We start from the raw sequence: 20613 nt of genomic DNA on the forward strand, positions 1-20613 counted from the left end.
TCAATTTCGACTAGTGCAACTGAATATATTAATATTTTGATCTTAAGACTTATTATTGCCAACTCTTCAATGAATAAAAAGGCATTGAGCAGTGAAAATAAATTCTCGAGGCTCTAGGGAGCTGGAGTTTTCGTGGTCTGAAAAAATTTAGATCGTGAAAAAAGCTACTTTTCTGGCAGGTAAAAACAAAATAGAATAAAGACAAAATTATAAGACCGGCAACATTTTAGCTAAAGCCCTCAACTAATTTTTATCTCAACTTTGCTGACGAGGTAGGTTCCTCTTGAAAGCTTAAGAACCGCTAAGTTACACAGTAGTATTTTTGAGTGGACTAGACAGGCATCTAATTCTAGATTATTGGACCACTTAAATTTGCAATCGAATAAAAATCGCTCACTTAAAGTGCTAATTTCAAACTCTTAAATGATCGCCGATATTTGCACTTAACGCACTTTAAGCGTTATTTTCTATTCTTGCTCTATAACCTATGAGCTAATTTTGTTTATGAACAAATTTTTATATAAAAAAAAAAACACACATAGACTACACCCATTTTTAGTAGAACTACGATCATGCAAAAAGCGAAACAAAATTAAAATGATTTGGCAGCTTTGCCAAAATCCACTTAAAAGTATTTCCTAATAGGATTCAAAGTTATCTACAAATAGTCCTTACAAAAGTAAAGCGCAGTATTATGGTTTAGCAGTAGACAATAGTTTTTATTTTCATAGACTTGCCAACAGAAAATAAGTAGAGAAATATGCAGGGCCGGCTCCCCCCTCGGATATTACCCTCGCTGATAATTCCACCCTGTCCCCGTGGAAAATTTTCTCCGGATAATTCCTCGGCCGCAAAATTGAGTAGTCACAGAGAAAGCACAAAATAAGTACCTTAAATTATCGGTAATGTGTCCTAAGGATTAGCAAAAGGATCATATATCAAAAACAGTTCTAGGACAGGAGCTGGTTGGCCTCCAATCACCTGTGACTTTAAAAATAGTGGACTAGAACTTTCAGTTTCCGATACAATGAGCATCCTTCGAAGTTTCTACGACCACAAGGTAGAGGTTGGGGATACGAAGGGGGTAGCCACCTCCTATTAGGAACAAATTCTGCTTCTTTTGGAGTTTAATGTTACTCTTAACTGGGATAAAAATTGCGCAGAACAGGAATATTCACAGAAATCAAGAGGGATTACATATTAATTGATACCTCCCCTTCCTTAAAACTAATTCTATATTTACCTGAAAACTCAACGAGAACTAAAATGTTTTTGTACTAAAATGCCTCTCTCCCTAATTACAAAACTTTTGTAGGTAGAGGTTTATAGCGCTCACCTACAAAAAATTTGAATTTTGCATTTTTTGCGAACAAGATCCCAGATTTTTTTTTTTTTTTTTTTTTTTTTTTTCAGGGTTGTTTGTTTCAAACCAATGGTCCAAGAAGATTGGGAAAATGCTCATTCAAACAAAAATTAAAAGTTTAAGTGCAATATTAAGTAACCAAGACACATGAGAGGACAACTAGCCCCCTTCCAATATCCCTTTATCCCCAAAGACATCCGAATGAAATTTATGAAATCATATGAGAATTTGGTCCATCCTATAAATAATAATAATAATTTAATTACCCACCATCTACAAAAAGATTATAGTGGAGCACAACAAAAAAGAAAAAAGATACGAAACTCAAACAAATGCAGGTGAAAAACGACGTCTCATCAATCTGACTTTGAACACTGAATTGTCCTGACTGGTCGACCATTGTTTGGATGGCTCCGGAAGTCGATATTTTTCCAGTTGAGAATTCCGGTATCGCTTGGATATATACAGTAAAAATTTTGCTTACTTATAGTAGCACTTTCGGATTTTTTCGCAGTCTCTCACTGTCAGCACATGGGATGCACCGGCAAGGTAGATTACATGTGGCTGGCAAACTGAACGATAAATTGAGGCAAGAGATTTCCTGGAGTAGCGTCCGCGATTCGGCACTATAGACCCGTAAGCACGTTTAATGGCGGTGGTTGTTTGCTTGACGATGGATTGCCTGGTTTTACCGATCGTTTCTGCAATCATGATACCCAGATATCGTATCTCAGACACTGCAGGGACTGAATGATTGCCGAGGGTCACAGATTCACTTTTAGGTGCGTTGAAGGTTAAAAACTCACACTTCTCTATATTGATTGATAGTCCGGTAGAAAGAAAGTCACTGTGGAGTCGACTCAGGTTATCTTGTAAGTCAGCTTTTGATCTACTGAGCAGAAGGACGTCGTCAGCGTATGCAAGGTAAGACAGGTCGGTACCGTGAAGTAGAAGGGAGGGGAAGATGTGGTCCAGAATCTTGGAAATCGCATGTTTGAAAATGAGAGGACTAAGAATGCTCCCTTGCCTCACGCCTCTTTTGATTTTGGCGGGATCTGATGTTCTATCTTTCCATATGTCCATATTTCCAATATCCAACAGATATACTGGGGGGGGGGGGGGGTTGCTGCTTGGAATCCGAATACTTTTGACTCTTAAAAAGGGCACAAGAAATTTTGATTTTCTAATCGAATGAACCCCCTCCAAAGATTATAAGACCACCCCTTTCACATGATGTGCGTTTGGTAAGATTTAATATCACACTGAGCCCCTTATGGTCCTTTACTATAGGCAATGCTAGACCGATGTCTACTAATCTGGTATGTTTCGTTCGTATAATGCTCAGAGAATGTGAACTGTTTGATTCAATTCATCTGAAAAAGGATTGCTAAATTTCATTAAAAAATCAGATATCTGGTCATTTTGTTACCCGTTAAGACATCTGTTTGACCTTTCGAGGTACCCATTTTGTACTTTCTATATGGCTACTCAATTTTGCATGTGGGGGAATTTTCAGCGGAGGGAGGAATTTATCCGAGGAAAATTATCTGCAGGGAGGGGAGTATTGTCCGAGGGGGAGGAAGAACTAGAACCAACATGCGCAAGCAAACTTCGGCTATGAAATAGTTTCTTATTTTATTCGATTTTTTGGCTTATTCTTATTTCATTTTGAATTTTGGTCACTGTATTGAAAAAAAAAAAAAAAATACAAAAAAACATACGAGCTTGGATCCAAGAATAAAACTGCAATGCTAATTTCATCAAAAACATTGACAAAGTCCATTTTAGATAATTATAAGGAAATTTCGGCGAATCAAATAGTCCACCCTAACCGAGGGGCGCTCAATTTTAGAAAACATGGATGCCAGGTGGAGCGTGCCAAGCATGGTAGAAATGTGGGGAACACATGGCGTTCTGAGATACACACCAGGTGGCAGAAAGTGAGGACCCCTCGACACTAACAATGTACAATAGAATTACCTGCGTCCAAGATGTTATATAAGCAACATCTAATAAGCGATATTCCGGTAACAAAAGCTCGGAATGACATAGAATATCCACCTGAAAAATAAATAGTAATGATTCCTTGATTGCTAGGTCATGTAACTTCTCTTATACTTTAAGTATTTAATTGCTGATTGTTCAATTAATTAAAAATATAAAATCAGTGGTATTCAGTGGGTTTGATGAGTTCCAGTTAAGTGTATTTAGATGATATGATTTTTGAAAGTCAAATTTGGGCCATACTTTATTTTCCATTTTTTTCAATCAGTGCTAGAAATTATTTTCTTTAGGTTTTCTTCTATTTTTTAGAAACGTAGAAAATCGATAAAAACTAAGTAATCCACTCTCAGTGAAAAAAAAAGAAAGAAAAATGCAAACTTTTCGGCTAAAACCTTTGCTAAGCCACCCTTATTGCAAGGAACAGAATGAAAAAAAAAATAAATAAATCAAGGATAAAGATCCACTTTTTGGAGGATGCACTTTTAAATTTCAACTAAATCCCTAAAACTTGCGTGAGATCTTCAACGGGGATAATAATGGCTGTATTATTAAACCAAACAAAGCGGTCTTCGTTTTTCAACAATTTTTGTATTATCATGCCTAGCCAGTGTGGTGTCTGAAACAATATATGATCATATATGGATACTTTTCTATTTATCCGACTTAAATAGTAGTCTGTAATATTTTATGAATAAGGTTCATAATATTGGGAATAGTTTTCGTATTTTTTTTCTTATACTAACCTAAAGTAAACTGCTATGAGCATCATTGTTTGGAAATCCAACAAATTTGATAATTCAGAACAGCTAGGACAGGAGTCTGCTAAATAGGAGTCTGCTCAATACTACCTTGCGATTCAGGTTTCTTAAAAACAAATTAATTCAAGAAACTTCAAGAGTTAGAAAAAAAGAAAATACATCAGGCCTGAATTAAGAATAAGTTATGTCTAAGTGATAAGGTAAATTTAGCTTCACATTAAACGACAAAATTTTAATACACAAACTATTCCTAAACTTAATAATCTTGGCGAATACCATTCTACCCACTATTAATTGCAAAACTTATCCCAACCCAAGCATGATCCTGCAATAAAACGGCAGCAAACAGCACACGATAATTGTCAATAACGGGAGTAATTTCTCAATTCCGAGTGAATTTGTGACATCAAAATCGTTCAAGTGCAAGTTAGTGTTTTTAAGACGCAACAATACACTTCATTGTTTAGAATCTTTACCGCATGTGAAATAGCAGCACCTTCTAATGAACATAATTAATACCCGTTTTTAAAGACACCCACAATGTACCATAAAATCAATACAGGCCTAATGATTCTCTAGCCTTTGCAACCTAAACTTCAACAATATTTGTAGCCCGAGTAGGCAGGTTCAGGTTCAAGAACAGGTTTCGGAGCACTAAATCATAATCAATACGAATAATTCAACAGAGCGAACATTCACAGCTCCAACTTATTTTTTCTTAATCTGTTGAACCGAACAAACGTATATAGGCTGTATATATCACGGCCTTTTCAGGCAAAGTAGATCGGGCTCTCTTTGACTTTTTCGGGCAGCTCCATATTCCACCGGGGCTTTTTAAGGCTCTAAAGGAGAAGTTGGTAGCCTACAATTTAAGTAGCCTTTTCTAATGAAAAATTTAAATGTGACCATCTAAAGGCTGTTTTAACCGACGCGATTTGCGGCCGACATCATCTTCAAAAGTCTTAGGTATTTGTTTTGTTTTTTAGTTATTTTTTAGTGCTTTAAAAAAGTAACTTATTTCAATGGAACGACTCTTGTGTTTCGGGAGTCTTTCATAAAGAATTAGAATAAAATTTCAAAGTTTAGCGTAAAGATCAAGGGATTGACGAGGGGGCAACCCCTTTCACATACGGAATAATTTGTAATTATGCTCCTTCTTTCAGTGGAAAAAATGTTGTTTTTTTATTTAATTTACAAAAAAAGAAACGAAAATATAGAAAAACTGGTGTAGGCCTATATTTCAAATACGACTGTGAAAATCACAAAAGTTTTTTTTTCACAGATAACAATAAAATTGCAAATGTTTCAGCTTCATGCGTAGAAGCTATTATAAAAGAAAAAAAATAAACCTACCAAAGGCTGATTTCAAAAGAGTTTAAAGATTTATTTTTAAGCTTTGTTTCACTTCCGAATGTTTTTTGAAAAAAAGTGCCAACAAACGATTTCAAATAAGATTTTTGATCAAACTGGGCCCTATGAATTTTTTTTACGACTTTAAAGCCATTTGCAGTTAGAATGAAAATCATTATGTGACTTAGAAAATCAATTACAAAAATGTGGTTTTCAACTATGTTCAATTTGGATGGAGATTTACAAAGGCCAAATATCTATGATACATATATTGTATTTTTTTTTTCAATTCCAGTTCCTTAGCGTCTTACCATTTCCATTGGAATTTCTTGGCGTAATATGCAATGTAGTTTACAGCTGCTGCTAAACGTCCGGCTAAAGGAAACCATACTGGAAATAATTGTACCATCTATAATCTACACGCTAAAAGTAAATTAAAAACATGGCAAAATTTAACTTTAAAAAATGTTTGTCCGACGAAACAGAAGAGCGGCATGAATAACAAAACGAATAAAAATAAACTTCAATAGGAGAAAGTCTGTCGCCCAACGTGCAAACAGTGAGGTAGCAAAGTAGCAATGCTACTTGGGGGTTTTCAAATTTGTGCGTAGATTTTGTCTGAAAATACCATTCTTACATATAAAAATAATTTTGGCTCAAAGAAAAGCTGTCAAAACCTAAGTTGAGCTCTGCCATGCAAAAAGTAGGGTAGCATAGCAACAATGCTACTTGGCAGTTTTCAAGGCCTAGTAAAATTTGTTGGCAGGTTTTGTTTGAGAATACAAGTGCTTCCACTATCCCGAAATTTTGGGGCATTTTCCCCAAAATCTGTCTTCTTAAAAAATATCGGTTCCCATAAAATCCCTTTTCGTTCAGGGTTGCCATCCCTAGTGATTTATCACTAGTGAAAATCCACCCTTAGTAACTATCATTTAACTTGACATAATTTTTTCACTACTTTACAAAGTTTTTGTCTAAATTGTTTACTATTACTACATATCAAAATTAGGCATAGATCCTTGAATTATTGGCCTTCCTTCCTATGCTAGTAAAAGCATAATATTCTTCACATCTTAAGTGTTGGTGGTGTAATAAATAAGTACTGATTAAAGGAATTGATCTTTTTGCCAGGAATCTTCACCATTTAAAATTTTGTAGAATTTTGCTTCATTTGCTATGTAAAAATTCAGCACTTTTCTTTTTTCCTTGATAATTTTATTTTGCATATAATTTTTTATCTTAAAATGTATTCCCCTCCTCCTCCTCCCCATTGCTACTCTGGTACCCTCCCCCTGCAATATTTTTTGCGGGTACACATGCTTGATCGAGTAGTTCAACTGCAGTCTAGGATCTTTTTACAGTCTAGGAAAAGTTGTTAAGTAATTGAATGAAATTTTATGGAATAGATATTCTGCTCAAATAAGGGCATTGGAAATTTTTTAAATACCTAGGCCTACCTTCACGCCTTTTATAAACCCTGTATGAAGGCTAATCCTGAGATAAAAACAATAGAATTAAAAACAAAAATTGTGGAGGAATTGGATTTGCCATTCAAAACTTTTCCTAAATATAATCGTCTTACTGTAAAAAATGCAGCCACTCCTGTCTGCCCCTCTTAATGACACAAAATTAAGCTATAGATTAGATTGTAATTCAGGGAATAGTTGATTAAAACGGAAGGAACCCCAAAACATGATTCATAAAATATTGTATATAATAGCCAAAAGTAAACTTTGGTTATTATTTACAGATTGTTTTCTTCTGAAGTTTTAAATTATTTTCAAACTTATTTTTCTTTTACAAACAGTTGGTCTTTATTTCTTACTCTGCAAGCTGATATTTGAGTTTGAAGATTGATCAAACTGTTTGAGGTAATGAACTGTAAGTAACTCGACCCAACAGGAACCAAAACTCTTAAAAAGGGCAACTGCAAAACAAAAAAAGCTGTTTTCGTTTTTGATATTCTTTTTTTTTTTACAGGAAATGTATCTCTTCTGAAATATCTGTTCTCACAAGATTTATGTATCTCTTTTCTTCTGCAAGAAGAGATGTATCTCTTCTGACGCTGCTGCTTTTTAATACTTGTTCACACTAAAAGCTCAGTGAATTTCATTGTTGCCATGTGAAATGTTACTTGTAAGTCGTTGTTATCCCTTGTCCTTGTGGACAAGTTTTTACTTACTCCACTTCTCTTCAACCGAAGGTGAATATTTGTCAAAATCTTGCACAAATAGCCAAAGTCTCATAAAACTGTTTAATTGTCAGTTGAAAGAAACTTAAAAGGGTTGGTAGCTATTAAGGTGTACATACAGTTAAAGCAGGTAATGGGGAAGCTGGGATGTGGAAGATCAATAGCTTAAAAAAGCCACACTACAATGTAGCAGCACTTCTGTTTATTTTGGGGATGAGGTTAGGGCATAGCTTCATAATGCATGTGACTGCCAGTCTGCCAGTCAATATTTTTCTCACAGAAAATCAAATTATGCTTTTTATAGCTGTAGTATAGTAATCAATGAGTAGGTGAGACTGGGGTAATGGCGGTCAGCGGGTAATGGCGGTCACTATGATTTCTCGTAAAGTGGATAACACAGATTCACATCGATGGGTGCTGCTATCTCAAGACAGTTTATGGATATACTACTAGAGCGCTCGGCACCTTGCCAGCCTTAGTTTGTCTGACGTGTAAGAAAGACTCTTTTGACGTTTCACCTTATAAGACAGACAATAGTTTAATCCACTATCAGCTCTTTCTGTTTACATTTCACGGAACGAGACTTATAACAAGGTAAGTCATATTGTATCATGTAGCATTTTATTAAGGTTTAAGCACTGATATTCTGATTTTTAGTCGTTAAATAATAACCATGCGGTTGGGGTAATGGTGGTCACCTCGCTAGGGGTAATGGCAGTCATGACCGGCATTACCCCATTAGTACTCATTTTTTTTCTACATTTCAGATGCCAGAAAATTCATAAGGAAAACAGATAAAGCTGCATGGACTGCAGAGGACTTAAAGAAAGCAAAGACAGCCATTTCTAGAGGATTATTAATTCGAAAGGCCGCTGACCAATTAAAAATACGATTCAGCAAGTTGTGAGAACGCATGAACAGTGGGATTAATTCGGACCCAAGCTTAGGCAGGAAGTGTGTCTTCCATCCTGTTCACGAAGCAGCTCTAGCTGACCATGTAAAAACTTTATCAAAGATTTTCTACGGCATCACTGCACTGAAATTAAGAAAAATTGCATTTGAATATGCATAAAGAAACCTATTAAGCCATACATTTGATAAAGAAACAAAAATGGCTGGCTTGGATTGGATGTACGGATTCTTGGACAGAAACAAAATTAGTGTGCGCAAACCTCAAGCCACAAGCCTCGGAAGAGCCATTGGGTTTAACAAAGACGAAGTAAATCGTTTTTTCCAAAATTTAGAACAGGCTATGGATAAAAACAAGTTTAAATATACCAATTATTGGAACGTAGATGAAACAGGGATCACCACTGTGCAGGACCCTGGTCTAATACTGACAGAACAGGGCCAAAAGCGTGTGGGTTCTATAACAAGTTGGGAAAGGGGAAAAAACATTACAGTTGTGTGTGCAATGAGTTCGGGAGGGCTTTATGCTCCACCAATGTTCATATGTCCTCGAGCTCGTATTTCCCCACTCTTAGAAAAAATGGGCCACCTGGATCAGTTTACTCATGCTCTAAGACAGGCTGGATCAATGAAGAACTGTTCTTTGTTTGGTTAAAAACACTTTGCTCAGTTTACTCATGCTAGTAATGACAACAAAATGCTTCTCATTCTGGACAACCATTCCGCTCATTGCTCATCTGAAGCATATGATATTTGTAGGGAGAAAGGGATTGCTATGGTGTCACTACCGCCCCATACGTCACATAGACTTCAGCCTCTGGATGTAGTATTTTACTCGCCTTTGAAGGCTGCTTACAAAAGGGAATGTGATTTGTTCATGAAATCCAGGAGTTAAGTAAAAATAACCCCTTACGATGTAGCAGAGATATTCAATAAGGCGTATACACCAGTTGCTACGATTGCAAAGGCAACAAGTGGGTTCAAAAACACAGGGATCCATCCTCTTAATCCAGGAGTTTTCACAGATGAGGATTTTTTGGTAGAGGACATCCTCCAGAAGAATCAAGACTTAACGCCTGTTTGTGTGGACGTTTCCTTAAAAGCTACTGCAAATGAACAAATGAAGACATCGTAGAAGTAGGCCAGTACGAAGTCACGATTGAAAAAAGCTTACAATTCTCTGTCCTACTTGAGAAAGTTCAGACTAAGGATAAAACACAAATTACTGTGTCTATACAAGAGATATATTCTCTACCTGGATGCAGTGATTGGATTAATGAGACAAAAAAAGAAGCGAAAAAAAAGCAACATTCTCATATGTTTGCTTCAACATTGATGACAATCATGCTTCAAGAAAAAAAAAGAAGACGAGAAGAAAAAGAAACCAAGATCAAGGAAAAACTAAAAAGGAAAGAAGAAAAGAACCAAAGAACTAAGCGAGTAAAAAAACAATTTAATGGAGAAAAGAAAAAGCCTGCTGTTCCTGAAAGAAAATCACAAAAAGTGGAGCAAAACAAAATGACCAAGAACCTTTTTGAATCTGACTCCGACACTTCAATTGATGAGGAAAACATTTGTGAAGACGAATCAGAAAGTGAGCTATGTTTGACAGAGATCGGCAAAGAAACCTGTTTCTATTGCGAAGACACCGGGAAAGATGGAGAAATGTGGTATCGGTGCACTTCTTGTGCATTATGGGCACATCAAGAATGTTCCGGAGATGGGACACTCCTGAGGGCTATTTATGTGACATGTGCTCAAGAAAGTAAAATTGACTTAAAATTCTGCAAGCTCATAAGTTATATGAATTTTTTAAGCCATTTTTTAGTATGGAAAGATGTTTTTTTTAAATAATTGATTTCTAATTATGTCAATACTTTCAATTACATTTTTGTAATTTCCTAAATACGGAATTATGTAACAATATAAATATGATGATTTCAACTTAACGTGTTTATGTCAATGAAATTTCCCACATTTTTTTATTTACAGCCCTTTAGTAGAACATGACCTTACCGACCGCCATTACCCCTAGGACAGGGGGTAATACCGGTCAAAGCAGGTTTGGCAAAACAATGCTTAATGCCTATATGTAATCTTGATTAAGTCTCAATCCAAGTATGCAATAGGTAAAATATACTATGCTAGCGATTTAACGTGATTAGGTTTGAATTTTATTTTCTTTGTATTTTTATTCTCATTTTACCTTAGGTGAACGCCATTACCCCAGTCTCCCCTATCAATCATGCAGTTGGGTATGCATGATTTTTATAATACCAATAGCATTGGAGTGTACAACTCCATCCGTAAAGTAACAGTACTTACTTAGAACTTAGGTTCTCCTGAGCCATCTGTGCCGCATAGGGCATCGACGAAGCCTCGGTAAATGTGACGTATTGAGTCTGCGGCGAGTACATCCTCCCACTGGGGTTGTAGTGATGTGTGAGCACTACGTAGATCAGGATCGTACGTGTGTCTGAGTGTGTTTCTCGGTCTTCCCCTCTGTAGACGCCCATGTGAATGCCATTGTTGAACCTGGTTTGGGATTCTTGAGTCCTCTATGCGAAGGACGTGGCCAAGATAGCTCCATCTCTTCTTCTCAATCACTTCAGTAATAAGCGGCAGGCCAGTTTTTCTGCGGACCTCGATGTTGCTGACTTTTTGACGCCAACGGATATTCAGCATGCGTCTCAAGCACATATTTTCAAATGCTGTGAGTCTTTTCTCTGTCCCAACATCTAGTTTCCAGCACTCACTGGCATACAATAGCACGGCCAAAACGTTGCTATTAAGAAGTCGCAGCTTTAGTGCAAGCGAGTACTTTGATTTCCACACTGGCTTAAGCTTGTTGAAAGCAGCGTTTGCCATGCCAATTCTTCTCTTGACCTCATTTTGCACCTCTCCTGTGTAATCGACCAAGCTTCCGAAGTACTTAAATTCATGGACTTGTTCGACTCTATGATTTTTGTACAGGACTACCTTTCTTAAATATCTTAACAATTATCCCTTTGGTCCAGTCTCCAGGGACCTTTTCGGAATTCCAGACTGTTGCAATCAGTGTTATCCACACTGAGATGCAATCAGTGTTATCCACACTGAGAGGCATGTCCTCACTGATGCCTTGATCATTTCCGAAGTTATGCAGTCTTCACCAGGTGATCTTCCATTCTTGAGTTTTTTCACTGCAACAAGTATTTCCGTAGATGTTGGGGAATTTTTGTAATTTTCAGGTTAAGAAATGACATAGAAGGGATGCTTTCTCGGTCAGTTGGTCTAGGTCTATTTAAAACCTTTTCGAAGAAGGATACCCACCTCTCGTCAACTTTCTCAGTTTCGGTGAGAACATTTCCGCTCTCGTCTTTGACTTGGCTGGATCTGCTGGGTAGCTTTCCTAATATTTCATTTGCGAGCCTGTAAACTACTTTGGAGTCTCCTTTTCTAGCTGCTTCCTCTGCTAGTCTAGTCTTCTCTTCTACAGATCTCCGCTTGTCAGCTTTTGCTGACTTCTCGATTTCTTTGTTCTTCATTCTATACAGGACAGTTTCGAAGACCAAAGGTCTGTCGCCGCCAGCAGAGAGAATTTATTGTCTAAAGTCACAAGTCTCAGTCACTGCTTTGGAGTCTCCTTTTCTAGCTGCTTCCTCTGCTAGTCTAGCCTTCTCTTCTACAGATCTCCGCTTGACAGCTTTTGCTGACTTCTTGATTTCTTTGTCCTTCATTCTATACAGGACATTTGCGAAGACCGAAGGTCTGTCACCGCCAGCAGAGAGAATTTATTGTCTCAAGTCATTGCGCTCATCGATTAGTTTCCAAGTTTCTTGTGATATCAATATTTCTTCTTACACCCGAGCTTTCTTCTTAGGTTTCTTTTTATACCCGAGCACGTTCTTAGCAACTTGATTGTATGTTGTCTTCATTTTTAGCCATGCTGTTTCCGGACTGTCTGTGCAGTTTTCTATTTCAAGCAAAGCGAATGAGTTCTTCAACTCCACACAAAGGTTTCTTTGTTTCTCAGAAAAGCTTCGCAGAATTCTATTTTGCATTTTTGTGCGCTTTCAGCTTGACTTTCAATTTTACTACCATCAGGATGTGGTCTGACTGGGCATCTGCCCCTCTGAAGCCACGTACGTCCAGAAGACTTTTCCGCCATCTCCTTGAGATTAGGAGATGATCTATTTGGTTCTTCGTCCTGCCGTCTGGCGAGATCCACGACTGTTTGTGGATGGTTGTATGTTCAAACTGAGTTGTGCCAACCATAAGATACAAACTCAGAGCATAATCTACCAGGACTTCTGGTGTCAATGACTGAAGAGCTTTGTAGAATGACTCCTTATCAGTATCTTCTGTATCATTCGTAGGAGCATAACATGCAATGATTGAGATTCTCATATGGGTGGTTACAAATCTTGCAAGTAAGCAACTCTCACTGACTGGCTTCCATTCAACTAGTGCTTTGGTGGCCTGGTCAGACAGTATTATCGCAACTCCAGCCTGGTGCCAGGATTCATTTCCGCTGTAAATTAGCGAGTAACCCTCTTCTAGTTGTTCATGTCCTGATCCAATCCACCTGACTTCGCTTAGAGCAAGGAGATCTAGCTAATACTTCTTCATCTCTCTGAGTACTTGTTCATGTTTTGTCAGCTGGTTTAGTGTCCTTACATTCCAAAATCCAAATTTCGTCATAGTTTTTGCTTACATAAATCGTGTCCGTGGGCGTGCTGGGGTCGTCGTCGAATGGTGAAGTAAAATATGAGGCTATCATCGGTGTTTCTTTTGCAATTTGGAATTTTACGGGGAAAGGTCGCAAGTCTATCGCTCAACCCTCCTCATTTTACGGACTTGGGACCGTCCTGCTCCTCAGACCTCTGGGAGGCCAGGATCATTGCAAGGTTGAGTAAAGTAACAGTAGCAAGGGTGTAATTTGCTATGGGGTAAAGGGGACAACTTTCCCCTCCAGACCCCAGTTTGAACAGACTTTACGTTAAACTGTTTAGTATGGTTCCCCTCGTCACTCTGTAAAGCCCTCACCTGGCCCTAACATACTTTCATTCTCGGCGGGAGCCAGACAATGAACCATCCTGAAAGCAAAGAAGGACTCCGAGACTAGTTTTTACAACCACCATGTACTGTCGGCTGCATTTTTCCGGTGATATTCAGCCGGACTTTGCACAATCTTTGACCAGGCTTCCAGAAACCACCCCATTGCTTTAAATAGCGCAAAATGATACGGTGAATCTGGTACTTGTGCATTCTATGGCACACAACGCTATATAATGTACAAGGAACTACTAATGGAAACCCGTCAAACGGATATTTGCAAGATATAAATGGATGGCAAAGCGTGGTTTGTCTTTGCGTTTACAATATTTAAACTGTTGTTTTTTGTGGTTTAAGGAGGAAAAGGTACCTAGGTTAGGTTACTACTGCTACTAACAACTCACCGCAGCACCAAACCGCCTGAGGCCAACACAGCTAAGCACGCTCCTATTCCATACCAATCTATTAAAAGCCTCTCATTTTACACCCTCCCAAGAAGTTCCCATTTACTTTAAATCTTTCTTTATGACGTCCTCCCACCCCAGACGAGGACGACCTGCTTTCCGTTTAGCCCTAGGCAGTTGGCCGAAAATAACAATCTTCGGCAATCTGCCATCCTTCATCCGCAAAACGTGCCCTAGCCACCTCAAACCGTCTTTCATTACAGCCCTAGAGAGCGGTATTGAACCACATTTTTCGTACAGCCTACTGTTTGAAACACGGTCAGTCAGCCGGTTACCCAGAACAATCCTTAAGCAATTTCTCTGGAAAACATCTAGCAAATCTTTATCCGCTTTTCAGAGAACCCATGCTTCAGAGCCATATTTGATTACTGTCATCACTGTAGCTTCTAATATTCTAATCTTGGTTTGCAAACTTATCTTCTTATTCTTCCAAACTTTTTTTAACTGTGAAAAAAACACCATGGGCCTTGGCTATTCTACTCTTAACATCTTCACTGCTCCCACCAGCTCCCACCTCTTTACTAATAATACTACCAAGGTAAGTGACGCTGCCCACCTGATCAATCTTTTCGTTATCCAACGTCACCTTTTCATCTTCACTTATTCCTAGCCTTAGCGACTTAGTCTTCGTAACATTAATTTTTAAACCTATTCTAGCACCCTGAACTCGCAAAACTTATAAAAGTTCATTCATTTTGCTCACACTTTCATCTGGGATGCCTAAATCATCAGTATTATTTAAGTCCAGGAGAGTTTTTCATCCCCATTTGATTCCGTGGTGTCCCATTGCCTTTTCGGTGCTCCTTGAGACAAAGTCCATCAAAATAATCCACATAAGGGGGATTGAACGCAACCCTGCTTAACTCCTGATTTAATACTAAACCAGCTGCTAACCTCATTTCCTACCTTAACAGCAGCATTGTTATTCTCGTACATAGCACTAATCACTTTAATGTATTTGTCTGGTATACCACACAAGGATAAAACCTTTACTAAAGCTCTTCTATCAAAAGAATCCAACGCTTGTTAATAATCTATAAAACTGAGGACCAAAGGTGTTTGTCCCCTCAGGCACTTCTCAATTATTAAACTGAGAGTGAAAAATTTGGTCGACACATCCTTTACCTTCTCTAAAACCGCACTGTTCTTCTCTTAAAACTTTGTCTACGGCATCTTTAAGTCTAAAAAGTATCATATTACTAAGTAATTTGCTACCTACAGAGACCAGACTAATGCCTCGATAATTACCACACTCACTTTTATCCCCTTTCTTATATAGTGGCTGAATTAAGGTTTTCCTAAAACGTTAGGTAGTTCCCCTTTTTCAAAAATCATATTCATAATCTTCAGTAACTTATTTCTAACCTCAGAGCCATCATATTTAAGGAACTCATTTACCACCCTCTCAGTACCTGAAGCTTTACTATTTTTTAATCCTTTCAGTACTGTCGCTAATTTTTCCTCGTAAAACAAATCTTCCTTCACAACCAAGGTATCACAAACTTTTTCATTTTCCTCTGTATCTTTTCTGCAACTCTATCTCGGTTTAGCAAATTCTCAAAATGTTCTGCACATCTCTATTTAATTCTTTCCTTATCGCCAATTGTGGCCCCATTCCTATATTTAACTGGGCCAAGTCCGGATTGACTACTCCCTCTCAATTTATTGACATGCCAGTACAATATTTTACTATTATGTCGTCTAGCTGCATCTTCCAGATCATCGGCAATTTTATCCATGGCCTCCACTTCACACCTCCTTAGTTCATATTTCAATGCTTTCTCCACTATCTTTACGCTCCTTTTGTTTTCATATGATCTATCACTCGGATAATTCTTCTACAAGTCCTTTCTCCTTTCTATTAAACATAAAGCTTTTTCACTAATATTCTTAGCTGTAATCCTAGCTTTCTTCCCTAAGACACCTTCAGCAACTTCACAAATTATTTTTCTAAAATTATTCCAACCATCTTCCACATTATCAAATTTTAAACTCTGAAGTTTAGTATTCAACTGTTCCTGGAAAGTTTCTCTTAAATTCCCATCCTGGAGTCTACCAACATCATAACTTCCCGGGAGGTAATTACCCATCCGAAATTTCAGCTTTAAATTAACCCTTGAAACTACTAGATGATGATCTTTATTTTTAACATCAATAACAGCACTCCTATATACCCTAGTATCTTGTATTGATCCTGCCAGTCTTCGGTTTACTATAACATAATCAATAAGGTTTGCTGTCTTACCATCACGTGAATATTATTATGCTTTACCCCTCCCCTAATGCGCAAATATATAGCCCAAATTTGTTTCTAAACTATTGTATATTCATCCTATTTTATTATATTTCATTACCATTAACCAAACTTGACTTCTTTCGTGTGAACGATATAATGCACAAGTACCGTGAATCTTTTCGCGTAAAAAATAATATCAAAACACCTCCGTAGTAGTCCCTATTGACTGAATCAAATGCCTTAAAAAAGTTAATGAAAGCCATAATAGTCTCAGTCCGCCATTAATTCAGTTTTCTTATGAGCCAATGGGACTGAAATGGTAAGGGGATTAAGCCGTGACTTCGATAGCAGTAAATAGAAAATGATTTAGAATTGGTGAATCTACTGACCTTGTAAGGGTACTCGAGATCATATTTCAGACGAATAAACTTCTGAAGATGGCCAACGGTCACAGCCGCTGGACAGCAAAGATACCGCTTGCCAAGAGCCTAAAAATAAAGCAAGTCAACAATTAACATGAACGGAAGTAGTAATTTGATCGGTATTACCAGTTTTATTGAATAACCTCTAGTTAGATAAACACCATGCGCTCATTGCCCTCAGTCTAAAAAATGGTCGAACGTAGAAAATAACTTTCGAATAAAAAACTGTAGAGACTTTAGTCCTCTATGATGTTTATAAGGAATAAAAATAATATAAAACCCACAGGAACCGATATATTTGCAAAAAAGCATGTAAAACATCGAGTTCTTTTACCTTTCAAATCAGTAATCACTACCACCCTACAATATGTAGGGTTTAAAACAGTTTTAGGGTTTTTAGACGAGTTTAGGTGTTTAAAGGTTTAGACGAGTCTATAGCTGATTATATCAAATTCCGAGGTTAAACCACCAAAATGACTGGATTAAAAACAATACAAAGAAGAGTAAATACTGAAGAACGGATATATATGTAAGTAACCGATGTCCCCGGGGGACTTCGTGCAATTCATTGTGAATAAGGTATGATGCAGACCATGGCTCCTTACACGTTGTCCATGTATACAAAAAAGCTTACAAGGCCGAGAAAAATAACAGAGTATTCGCTAATAATGCTGTATTTCTTATCGACCCGTAAAAATCGATTAGAGTATTTGACTTTTTAAGATAAAGGGGAATCCTGCAAGTCGATAACGAAATTTCTGGAAAGAAAAAGCAACGCAAGTTTGACCAGCAATATTGGATTTCTAGGGGCGTTCACATAATTTTGTCAGATATACAGAAATAAAAAGAGACCTCCCAATTTAGCTAAAATATAAAGTCTGCCCTCTTAAAATAAGTAATTAATTTAATCCTGATTACCTGTTTAATCAGTCGAACTTAATTCTTCTAGTTGTCGGTTGACTCATGTTTATTTACTTGTATAAGTATTTCGTTTGCCATTTGTAGACACATTTGACTAAAATCGATAGCAAATAAACAAAAGGCTCTTTTATAGGCCTATACAAGCTTGTAGCTTTTTTGACCCGACTGACATGTCTGTCTATGAGATTACGTCGCCCTTCCTACTGCTTGGAAACCCTGGCTTATAATACAAAGGTCTATGTAGACCTAATAGCAATTGATTGAATAAACAAAGGACAACAGTAGAGTAGTACATTATACTTTGCTCTATCTATGTTCCTTCCTGTGTTATTTGCTTACTTTACGTTCCATGGCACCTTTCCAGAGCATGTACTTATGGATTCTAGCCGACTATGTTCCTTCCTGCGCTATTTGGGGAGACTACATTCCTTGACACCTTTTCAGGGCATGTACTTATGGATTTGGGTGGATTATGTTCCTTCCTGTGCTATTTGGGGAGATTACGTTCCTTGACACTTTTTCAGGGCATGTACTTATGGATTGGGGTGGATTATGTTCCTTCCTGTGCTATTTGGGGAGATTACATTCCTTGACACTTTTTCAGGGCATGTACTTATGGATTTGGGTGGATTATGTTCCTTCCTATGCTATTCTAAGGGTTTAAGTTCCTTCCTATGCTATTCTGGGCCTTTACGTTCCTTCCTATGCTATTCTGGGCCTTTATGTTCCTTCCTATGCTATTCTGGGCCTTTATGTTTCTTCCTATGCTATTTTAAGGGTTTATGTTCCCTCCCATGCTATTCTAAGGGCTTATATTCCCTCCCATGCTATTCTAAGGGTTCATGTTCCCTCCCATGCTATTCTAAGGGTTTATGTTCCCTCCCATGCTATTATAAGAGCTTATGTTCCCTCCCATGCTATTTTAAGGGCTTATGTTCCCTCCCATGCTATTCTAAGGGTTTATGTTTCCTTCCTATGCTATTCTAAGGGTTCCTATTCCCCCCAAGTTATTCTATGGGCTTATATTCTCTCCCACATTATTATATGGGTGTATATTCACTCCTATGCTTTTCTAAGGGCTTATGCTCCTTCCTATGATATTATAATTGCTTATGTTCCTTGGTGTCTTTCCAGAGCATGTACTTGACGATGGAGAAAAAGGGTTAAAGTGATTAGCAATTACGAGCGGGGATTCCCCGCTGTTTTTTTTTAATCAAGAAGTAGAGATTGTCAAATTGCGTATTTAGGAATGGTTTTGTAGGGAAAGTTGTCTATCAATCATGTGTTATCCACAGTTCCATTTCTTTAGGATTTGCGAATTTGATCCTATTAAGGTGGAGAAAAAAAAGAAAAGGGTTTAGCATTTGCGAATAATTCGATGTGTTGTCAATTTAAAATAGTTTAGAAATAAGAAAATTTAACAAGAAATGGCTGAAAAGTGTTTTGGGGGAGATGGGTTGATTGTGTACTGTATAATACACAAGTGACGTTTGGACAGTGTTGTCAATTTAAAATAGTTTAACGTTATACTATACGAAGAAGTTGATACTAAGAGGGGTGTAGATGACAAGAAAGGAATTGCAATAACAGATAGCTTTACTTCTTCGATGGGTTCCGTATAATACATAAGTGGTGTTTGAACAGTGTTGTCAGTTTAAAGGTCTTAGTTTTTAATGATACTCCTTATTTCTAGTTGAAAATGCTTATTTTTTAATTTAAGGGGGCAGCTCACTTCATATACGGGATAATTTCCATTCGTCTTAGTTTTTAACGATGCTCCTCAATTCTAGTTGAAAATGCTTATTTTTAAATTTAATTGGAATGAAAAGTCAAAGTCTAACATAAAGAACAAGGTATTTCGGAGGGGGCAGCTCACTTCATATACGGGGTAATTTCCATTCGTCTTAGTTTTTAACGATGCTCCTTATTTCTAGTTGAAAATGCTTATTTTTTTAATTTAATTGGAATCAAAAGTCAAAGTCTAACATAAAGAACAAGGTATTTCGGAGGGGGCATCTCACTTCATATACGGGATAATTTCCATTCGTCTTAGTTTTTAACGATGCTCCTCATTTCTAGTTGAAAATGCTTATTTTTAAATTTAATTGGGATGAAAAGTCAAAGTCTAACATTAAGAACAAGGTATTTCGGAGGGGGCAGCTCACTTCATATACGGGGTAATTTCCATTCGTCTTAGTTTTTAACGATGCTCCTTATTTCTAGTTGAAAATGCTTATTTTTTAATTTAATTGGGATGAAAAGTCAAAGTCTAACATAAAGAAAAAGGTATTTAAAGTTTCAGATTTGAACCAGCGAATTGTATTTTCCATAACTTTCTTACAAAAAACTCGAGTTTACGGCCAAAAACCCTTATTAGCTCAAATTTTATAGAAATAGTTTTATTTTTCGATCCGAAAATAGACTAAAGTTTCAGATTTGAACCAGAGAATTGTATTTTCCATAATTTTCTTGTATTTCCATAATTTTCTTACAAAAAACTAGAGTTTACAGCCATAACCCTCATTAGCTCAGATTTTATAGAAATAGTTTTATTTTTCGATCCGAAAATAGACTAAAGTTTCAGATTTCAACCAGGGAATTGTATTTTCCATAATTTTCTTACAAAAAACTAGAATTTACGGCTAAAAACCCTTATTAGCTCAGATTTTATAGAAATAGATTTATTTTTCGATCCCAAAATAGACTAAAGTTTCAGATTTGAAACAGAGAATTGTATTTTCCATAATTTTCTTACATCTTTGGAAATCATTAACGATAACAAACATGTTTTCGACCAGATGGGTTTTTGAAAGCACATTCAGCATGGCGTGCGCTATTTTTTTTTTTTTAATCGAAAACTAGAGATTGTCAAATTGCGTATTTAGGAATGGTTTTGTAGGGAAAGCTGTCTATCGCTCATGTGTTATCCACAGTTCCATTTTTGAAGTCTGTGCTATC

General features: G+C 37.1%; 1 protein-coding gene across 1 annotated transcript in view; it reads right to left on the minus strand.

The window, feature by feature from the left end:
* LOC148956731 (uncharacterized) overlaps window positions 1–20613 on the minus strand; it is a 104167-nt gene that overhangs the window by 14209 nt on the left and 69345 nt on the right. The window contains exons 7-8 of the mRNA XM_089087045.1: window positions 16702–16800; window positions 3344–3424 (exon numbers count right to left, since the gene is read on the minus strand). Coding sequence (XP_088943171.1) covers window positions 3344–3424; window positions 16702–16800 — 180 coding nt within the window. The remainder of the gene's footprint in view (window positions 1–3343; window positions 3425–16701; window positions 16801–20613) is intronic.

The sequence above is a fragment of the Artemia sp. Qi Xiang Cuo genome, chromosome 1 (genome assembly GCF_049724085.1).
Source record: "Artemia sp. Qi Xiang Cuo chromosome 1, ASM4972408v1, whole genome shotgun sequence".
NCBI classification, from domain to species: domain Eukaryota; kingdom Metazoa; phylum Arthropoda; class Branchiopoda; order Anostraca; family Artemiidae; genus Artemia; species Artemia sp. Qi Xiang Cuo.